The sequence below is a fragment of the Barbatula barbatula genome, assembly GCF_947034865.1.
Source record: "Barbatula barbatula genome assembly, chromosome: 1".
Taxonomy (NCBI): domain Eukaryota; kingdom Metazoa; phylum Chordata; class Actinopteri; order Cypriniformes; family Nemacheilidae; genus Barbatula; species Barbatula barbatula.
The window spans coordinates 8125099-8134857 of NC_136766.1; the positions used below are offsets into that span (position 1 = coordinate 8125099).

The 9759-nt window shown below is 39.1% G+C and overlaps 1 protein-coding gene across 2 annotated transcripts in view; it reads left to right on the top strand.

Annotated features, from left to right (window-relative positions):
* LOC306898022 (B-cell scaffold protein with ankyrin repeats-like) overlaps positions 1-9503 on the top strand; it is a 32387-nt gene extending 22884 nt beyond the window's left edge. The window contains exons 10-15 of one of the 2 annotated variants that reach the window (XM_079463229.1): positions 4827-4883; positions 5006-5187; positions 6034-6097; positions 7159-7188; positions 8508-8587; positions 8725-9503. In XM_079463229.1, coding sequence (XP_079319355.1) covers positions 4827-4883; positions 5006-5187; positions 6034-6097; positions 7159-7188; positions 8508-8587; positions 8725-8757 — 446 coding nt within the window. In that variant the 3' untranslated portion in view covers positions 8758-9503. The remainder of the gene's footprint in view (positions 1-4826; positions 4884-5005; positions 5188-6033; positions 6098-7158; positions 7189-8507; positions 8588-8724) is intronic. The other variant, XM_079463230.1, reaches the window with a different exon arrangement.
* Positions 9504-9759: the final 256 nt, after the last annotated feature.

The following is a 9759-nucleotide window of genomic DNA, read 5'->3' on the forward strand; positions in this document are numbered from 1 at the left end:
GCATCCAATAATCTTCATCGTCTCAGGCCCCGATTTCTTCTTTTTTTATCGCCAGACATCAACTTTCATTTGTTAAACAAGCAAGTGTGAGCCCTGTGCATTTAAACTGCATTATGGTAAATAACCTGTCACTTATAATGTTAATCTCACCACCTACTTCTGGGCTATTTATATTTTCCAACCATTTCTAAATCACCTTTGACCAGCACATATAGAGGAACAATTGCTTAGCAACTAAAAGTTACAACACATCAAGCTATTCCTGATACACACAGCCATCTCTCAAGGTATTTGTCACAGTTTTTAACACAGTGTCTAATGTGTCTGATATGGAGGACATTACTGTCAGGCAAAGCAATGAGATATATTTACAACACTATCACAGGCTATTTTGCATAAAACAGATGGTAATCAGTTAGTGTTTCTGTGGCCGACTCGTAATAGCTTCATATTTTAGATTTTAATACAGAGTAAATTAAAACATATGCACTGGAAGCCTTTTCGTTCAGCAAATCTCTCTCTGGCTTTACCTGCATCTGTATCTTTCTGTGACTTTGACTTTTCATATATTACAAAAATATCTGTTTGCTTGTTTGAGATCTCCAGCATTTAGAAAGATTATTTTTTATTTAAATACAGTAATCAACATCTGTTGGAAAACAAAATAAGTATGAATTGAAAATAGGTTAAGTATTGAGAAAGCTTTTGATTAAAAAGAAATGATGCATTAAAGGTCCAGTGTTTGAAATTTAGCTGCATCTACCAGTGAGAATACAATCGCAACCAACGACTAACTCCACCCCTCCCTTTGGAAGCACTACGGTGGCTGACACAGAACAAAGATGACGTCACGTTTTTGCTTCTTTGCCAAAGGAGATAACGCATTCACGAAATTATGTTTTATTATCAAAGTTCAGGAGGAGCACGTGCAAATCATTACGCAGCTACCAGCCATTGACGCCGCAGCCACGACTGCAAAGACACCACAAGCCCGTCGACTCTGCCTGTCACACCCCGAGACGATGAGGTAGCCAAACGTCCTCTTCTCCATCATCCAGGGATTTGGCAGCTTCCTCTGCTTCCTCCTACACCTCAGCTCACAACTCGATTCCAGAGATCAAAAAGTGGACTGTCCTAAGCTTAAGGCTGGCTTTAGAAAACACAGACGTCCCCTTCTCACGGAAGTTGACCAAAGCAGAGCTGTACAGCTTGTACACCTCCAGCCAGCTAGGAGTACCTCCAAGCACATCCACTTCGCAGTCGAAAGCCGGTGATGCCACGGCCCAAGAGAATGGCCAATCCAGCCCCCACGAGGAAGAGGCACAGATCCCCAAGCCCAAGAGGCAGGCCTTCAGCCAGCCTAGGCCGCGCCCGGTTCACGCCGACGTCAGCCACCAACCGTCTCCCGGATAATCAGAGCCCAACACCTCTCCAAGCTCTACGCCGGTCCAAGGCCGCGAGCACGCGCTTGCCAGCGGTAACATTGCCCACCCTATTCTCTGCCTATCATCATTTATATTTCCCCCCTGGTCGCTGACCCACTGCCAAATTATAGCATGAGGCTGCCTTCGCTATCGCCCCTATTCCCTCACTTATTCTATCCCGCTCTGGTGCCGCCTTAACACTTTTCTCCGCTACACCCATGACCATCCCACCGAATGCTCCTGCCCTGGAACCTCCTCCCGTAGCCAGCAGCGTCAGGTCATTCCAGTTGAGGATATCAAAAAAAATTTCCCTCTGTCTCCTATTCGTCCTCCGCCACCGACCGACAGCCATATAAATTGCAGTGATTTTTCAGTCACGTTAAAGAACACCGCACAGAATCACTCACGTTTATTATCATTCACAGAGTTTACCATCGCTTTCACCAGATACACAGAAATAATATGCACTGCTTTCCCACATAGGAGACGCAACATTTAAACATATCACAAGCTATTGTCAGATAAATGTGCAATCAGGGTCGCCCAGTGGAACCAATGTCCCTACTGGAGGGTCCTAGACACAGAGCTCCACAACAGGATATTCCTAGGCTGTCACAACAAATCTTGTGCAGTCTTCAGATCCCTCATTCATTCCACCACAACATGTCCTTCAATAAACCCCTTGTCTTCCTCATCTTCGGCATTTTTCGAGCTATACCTATTGGTCATCACAGCCTTTTTGTGGGGGAAAGAATGGTCAACCAACAACATCACAGTTCACTGCGACAATGAAGCAGCTGTTCAATACATCAATAATGGCCGTTCCCATTCCCCCGCACTAACGCCTTTGAAAAGACGACTTATTTGGATATCAGCGTGCAACCATTTTATCTTAAACGCAAAACACATTCCCGTGTCAAAAGAAAATAGCTGATTCTCTCTACAGTTTTGCTTTTCAGAAGTTCAGGCGACTGGCACTAGAAGTGGACCAACTGCCCACCCCAGTACCTCCTTAATCCTCTAAACCACCCGCTAAAGCCCCTCCTCTACATCTCTCTCAACCACATCATTGACTCCGTCTCCCCCAGGACACTACAATCGTGCATCACAGCATGGAAATGCTTCAAATCTTTCAACGCAGGATACATCCTCAGATTCCCAGATTTTTAAATGACTTCATTTCATTCATCTCTCACCTAAACACTTAAAAAAACCTCCAAGCCAGTTCCATTAAAGGATACCTCACCAGTTCACAATTTTTATCATCGTACCAGTAGGGGCCTTTACAGTATCTGTATACCATACTACCACAGCGGTGTCGCTCCAGCTGGAGCCTTTATCCGCTTCTCACAGACACCCGCAAAAGCCATTCTTCTTCCAAAGGCCTAAGCCGCAACCGCACCCCAAGCGATGGCCAGCAACTCAATGGCCTCAAGCTCTGCTATATTTTTGGGGCCTATAATGTCCATTGTCCAGCCTCGGTGGATGTCCTGCACTAGTTGCATCTTTTGGGGGAAGCACTCCGGGCTCGGGCAAAACACAGAGATCGGACCCCTCGCCCCGGACAAGTGGGAGTGCTCTGGGTTTGAGAAAGAATACCGACCCCAGAGCCCTCTCCCTGGACAGCACGCCAAATACGCATATACTTTCTCTGCTTAACTAAACTAGCGCCTATTTAATTATCTGCTAAGGCGAACTCGTAAAATTATGCTAAATGAACAAAGTTCGGGAGGAGCATGTGCATTTCATTACGCAGCTGCCATCCATTAACCATTACGTCTCCCGTCCTATCAAATCAAGAGCAAACCCTTTAAATAGTTAATTCGCCTTACCTCCTGTTACTAGAACTAGGCTACTGTAGAAACAAGCAGTGTATTTAGAGAGAAATAGGTAATTAGAACATAACACTATATTATGTAAGGTTTTTATACACCTCTGAAGACATTGTTTTGTATATTATGTTGCATTTATTGCACTGCAAAAATGACACACTGGACCTTTAAGAGTTGAAGAATGTGATTATATAACACTTTGATCAACTGGGTTAGTTTTTTGCAAGATTTAAAGAAAATCTTTCAAATTCAATCTCAAATAGATTTATAGAGATTGTCCAAGCTTACTGCTGAATTTGTGCATATTTCATTAACTTTAAATGGCCATATACATTGCACATATATTTTAAATGCAGAACACATGATATGATGTGCACAATGCAAGTTCAACAATTCGAGGCATATCATTTTATTTAATACTCGTTTATATTTGTCTCAAGTGGTTGAAACCAAGTATATTTACTTATTTACTGCATTTGCAGTGTTGAAGTTTCCGCAGGTCTTTGGGGACGGTTCAGGGCCCGATATTGTTTTGGTTTCTGATTTCTCCTACTGTTGTTTGGTGTGTGGCGGTTCTGTGGTGAGCAGGAAGAGTGGGTGTGGGTGGGCGTGTTGGGTTTAGAGGGGGTTGGGAAGAAGTACCACTACAGTAAGTGAGTCTCTTTGCTGGGAATACTGTGTATCAAAATGAGTCTTCACATGCCTTTCCTTTCCAAATCTAATGGAAACTAAATTAGATCTTATTATCAACAAAATAAATAGAATTATGTGTTATTCAGTGTTCTTATATACAGTATGTAGTTTCATATTATAACAAAATCTTGCCTTATCACTATGTATGCACAAATGTACGCATAGACACAAACGCAAGTTGGGCCACTATGACAGCATCTGCAACCAATCAGAGCAGCTCAAGGGGCCAAGCAGGGCCAGCATTGCACATTACACATGTTTTCCATCTCTCTTATTCCACAATGTGAAAATAAAAAGAGAGAATGGGAGCGAAAGCAATGTTATTCCATCTATTTCTACAGAGGGTCTTTCGCCTACGCGCTGATCAGATTTCTTCGCCTACTCGGGAGGTTAAGAGCCTCCAGGGGAGGGGCCAGCGTGTGCTGTGCTTCTGGACTCAAACTCCTGCAACTTCACAAGTGTAACCAAACTTGTGATAACAGATAATGAAAGCCAGAGAGACTGATTTTCACAAGGGAATGTGAAAGAGGGTTTGCCAACTGTGCAGGGCTGATATAAGATTCCCTATTATTATTATTCCTTTTCAATCGTTAGTATACAATTTAAGGCAAGGAGGTTTTGTGACTGGTAATGTCACCCATTACCGGCCAACAATTACAAAAAAAGATTATATTATTATATAAGTTTCTTTAGAGAGAGGGTGTGTGTTGAGGTTGTTCAGTTGGTGTTGTCTGAGCTCATTCGGTGTTGTTTTGATTCATGCCTCCACCTGGTGGATTTTCCAGGACACTGCAGGCAATTTTCACTTGTATGGATTGTTGACTGTTACTAGAACTAAGGCATAATCCTGGCATGCTGTTTTTATGTGATTAAACAGTTTTCCACAAGAGAAAGTCACAAGATGAAACGCTATACTCTCTTCCACCAAGACAAGGTGAGTGTCTGTCTGTATCTAAAATAACAAGAATCTAGATTTAAAAGAAGAACGTTTTTTTTTTCCGGATTTGCTGGATGCCTTTAATTTTCTTTCCTACATTGTGTTCTTCTTGGTGACAGCAAAGGCGAGAGACAGCATCTCATCCACGTATGATACCTTTGTGCCCACTCAGCCACCAGGACTGGACGAGCTGATCAAACTTCAGGAGCAGGTGAAGATAGGCACTCTCAGTATAGATGATGCTCTAGATCGATTCAATGACTGGCAGAGGCTTCAGAAAGGAATGGACAGCATCCAACAGGTGATTAAAGCACAACCATTGCTGTCGCATTTGTGTTTTAGTAATGCATGAGTACATTTCTCGATTGGAGCCCTCCATCCAGCCCTACACACCTAGTCTCACATGCACATTAATCTGAACTCATTATTTTTCCATTATCCTGCTTCTGACAATTCCTGTGCTTTACGATTTAATTTTGTGTGCTTATGCTTTGAAATAACCTCCATTTATTTTCTATGTGGAAACGCACATTTAAAAAGATTTATGCTGACATTACCTTACAGTTGTTTTCAGCTGTCCCCTTAACAGCTTTTAAGCGCAGGAGAACTGAGGATAAATCCAAAATAAATTTTTGTGTACATCAAGAGTGCTGTGGGAAATGTAACACTACTTACTGTATAGGGTAATTTTAGATAAAAGCAAGCAAACTAAATCCTAAAGCAAACTAAAATAACACTAGGCCCTTAATTGCTCAGGGACTGTCGGTGTAAATTAGTCCATATATATTTGCATATTTTCATGTTTGTTTAGTTTTAGAAAAGGGCACATGCAGAGAACGGTTTTCCACCATTTTGCCAAACCGTTCTAAGCACAGTCTGAAACGGTTACAGTTGTTTCCACGTGAGCCTGGTTAGACACGGCACGATTACAAACTGTTCTCAGCTTGGAATTTGCAGATGGTGGAAAAGCGCTCTAATGGAGAGTGACAAGTCGAAGACCTTTGTTTGTCCTTTATATATAATCTGTAATTACTAAACTAACCCTACACCTACAATACAGAAGTGTCCCTAATAGCCAATTGCCAATATTATAAAAAATATATATACCTGGCATATTATAAACAGCTGATCAATTTCTTTTCCACAGGAGAAAATCCTGCAGCTGAGGGCCAGTATCATTGACAACAGAGAGCCCAGTGAAACTGTCTATGGTACGTTTCATTCAACTGCGCCTTAAACATACATGAATTTGAGATAAATCACTCGTTAACATGTGTGATAAGACTTTAGACCCCAAGAAATGGCTGTTTGAAGTAGTTATTTAAAGTTCTGATGGTTTATGCATCATAAGTCTAAAGAAACACAGTCCCGCTTGTATTGTTTATTGTGCACACTAATGAATCCAGCCAGTGCTCGAATTGAAGGGGGACTGGGGGGATCCGGGACCTCCCGTAAACCATTAGGACCCCCCATAAAAAAATTGGGGGGGCCCCTCAGATATTTAGTAGATTTTGTAAATATTACATATGGGGTTAAATTCATGCAATGGATATGGTATGAATATATTTTGTGAATTAATTATTCACAATAATTTATATAAAGTTTGTTTATGGGCTAGTTGTCATGTCTCTTTTTTAATTTTAAACGCCCCATGTCTGAAGGCCGCTAAGCGCAGGACATTGTTGACATAACTGCTTGGTTGGAGTTGCTCCGGTGAAGCTAACTTTAGAAGAGGAAGCTCATACTCTTTCTCTATATCTTTTCACTATATTTATCAACTCCATGTCGGGGCTTTTGTATTCCTTGCGTTAATTATTATTAGGCCTGGTTCTGGGGAAATCTCGATGAAGAAGAGTGACGGCTTTTTAGTAATTATAAAGGGAGTGCTCATTGTGCGGTTTCTGTGGTATAATCCATTCAGAATTGTATAAAACTTGTTTTTCATGCTGCTAAAAACAACGGCCACATACACCTACAAAGTTTCACTCTTGAAATAGCTTTGATTGATATATTGATAGCCATAGTCAGTTCTTGAAAAATGGGGACCCCATAAGACTCGATGGAACTTGGAGCACTGAATCCAGCCCTAAAACAGAGCGCTGTTTTAATAAGAAAAACGTCTAGAAAATCTGCATGATAGATTCCCCAATGCAAATATGCAAAGAGAATATGAAAGAGATAAGAAAAGTGACCTTCGGTGCATGGGCAAGACAAAACTTCAAACTGATGTACAAATATCCATGAGCTTACTGGAATTTTTCTTCTTTATCAGATAAAATCAGCATCATTCATCATACATCAAGTAAGTGCCCTGCAATAAGAGCAATGAACCTTCAGCTGTCTGATTCATATCTGTGAAAATTTTGATTTTGTGTCTCAGGGGAACTGTTAGCGAGAAGGATGGTTTATACACAAGGGCATTGGTCTTTTTGTTATATCTGGTTAACTTTTCGTAGTATTATATCTGCGGTAGTAGTCAAAGAGAATATACAGTCAAATTACATTTACATTTATTCATTTGGCGGACGCTTTTATCCAAAGTGACCAAACAATACAAAGTTTGGTTGTTAAGATTTTAATCAATAATTTGTTCAATTAAAACAAAATAAGTAAATCCAACTACATTTTATGACGTTAAACACATTTAAATTGGTCAATATTCAAGATTAAATGTAATTTTAAGTGTTTTGTGTTGATAAATCTGTGATATTTAGGAGAGTTTTGTTATTATTTATACGTTTTGGGTTTTTAATTTGTCACCATTGTTCAGAAGTGCAGTGCTTTTGCCTAGGCTGCGGGAGGCACAATATTAGTCATGAAGTGTGTACAGTAACTGTGCTAATGCGAGTACAGAGACCACCAGTCTCTTCATACTTAACCATCTATGTTGTAAAAACATTTGAAAGTTAGTGATCTGTGAAGTTTTAATTTGCTTTAAGTAACATTTACTTGATATTTTAAAAAAAAACTAAATGTATTTAATAAGTAGAATTTACTTTATTCGGGTTCGTAATTTGCACTTGAATTGTAGCGGCGAATTTTACTTAAAGTAAATTCTACAAGGAACTTTTTTCAGTGCATTTGAAGTAAATAATGATTGATACAATTTCACCTTATGTATACGCTTAACATTTTAACAAATTATTATCCTAATTCATTGTTTATAAATTATATAACCATAAAAAGCTGATTAAACATTGAAAACATAAAACATAAAATATATGATTAAAAAAGTCTGAAGCACCTGTGTGATGTGTCAGTCTGCAGGCACCTCAGCAAGACTGTTAAATCAGGACTTTGATGCAGGACAAACAACCAATCAGGAAGCAGCTTAACAGCTCCTAAAACTGATTTAATTGAAACTGTAACGTTGGGCCGTTCCAAATCCCAATGCACCATTTCAGCTGAAAAAAGGTTCTTTAGAAGTCATGGTTCTAAATAGAACCTTCAGCATCATTACAGAACCTTTCAAAAAACATATCTTTTAGAGTGTAACTTTGAAACCTTTTTTGATTGTAAATGGAACTCTTATTTTCAAGAGTGTACAGGTAAACTGTGTTTAGTCTGGGTTTATGAATATTCTATGGACTGAGCTCTACTGTTTCATGTCTGTTTATTCAGCCCCGTCTACGGATGAGTGTAGAAGAGCAAGCCAGCAAATGGAGACCGATTTCTACAGCAAACCTCTTAAAGGCCAGAATGTATGTTTCTGAATTCTGTTAATATATCATTTTAATTTAACCCATTTCCCAAATATACATCAATACTTTGACTTAACGTATGGATTTACTTATTCAGTATTTGTCATTTGATATTATTTAATCTGCTCTTTTTTCAGTCACACATCTTCAAGAAGACAGACAAACGGTGAAAGTACAGCAGCTAGAAATCAATGATAATGATAAGGATTAATCGTTGCAACTTTCATTTAGTGTCAAGGGCCACATGCAGTCTAATGTTTTGCAACATGCATTTTAATGTTAACATGTTTTAGAATAAATGAAAAGGATTTACCTTTGTTGATTTAATATTAATCTAAGTTCAGTCATCCTTGTTAAAGCCACACTGAACTTACAACAACATGAATCAAAGCAGAAATATTTAATGTGGCATGCTCAAAAATCATAAAGTGAGTTAACTTATTTGACATTTGCAGGTTTATTAAATTTTCAGGTATATTTATCTTTATTCTTGTCTTTTATTCATTACTGAGGTCATGGCATATGATAAACTTAAAATCTTAAGATTGTGGAGCTTGTATTTGTTTATAGAAAGATTGTTTAGCACCTTGTACCGCTGCTGTTCAACTGGCGTTGTACTTTAGCAGTTGTAATAGACAAATTTGTAATATTCACATTTCTTTAACATTTTAGTCAGATAAATTTATTTTAATTAAAGTTCAATAAAGAATCCATGTCAACATCTTAAATAATTTATTGGATGCCCAAGTAGTTTCACATATATTTATTTAAAAACAAATGTAATATCAGAAATCAACAGAGAATAAACCAAAGAACCTTATATTATAAACCTTATGAGTTGGGAAAAAAGTCGATTCGGATTAAATGTCTGCTAAATAAATAAATAAATGTTTTAAATAAAAACCTTTCTTATTTCAATTTCTTTCATTGATGTGTGGACTGTAGAAAAATGCTCACAAGGGGGTGCTGTTTCACTTAGCTAGGCAACCTAGGTTTGTGCATTCTCAGTTCAAACATCTTGTACTGGCGGGCATTTTGATGGACAAAAACAAAGCCATTGCACATCTCATTTTCCCAGCAGACTTCTCTGTACCATGCGGAACATTGATTGTAAGTAAGGGCACAAACAAGCGTCTGGGAGAAAACAGCATCTTCACAGAGTAGCGAGGTCT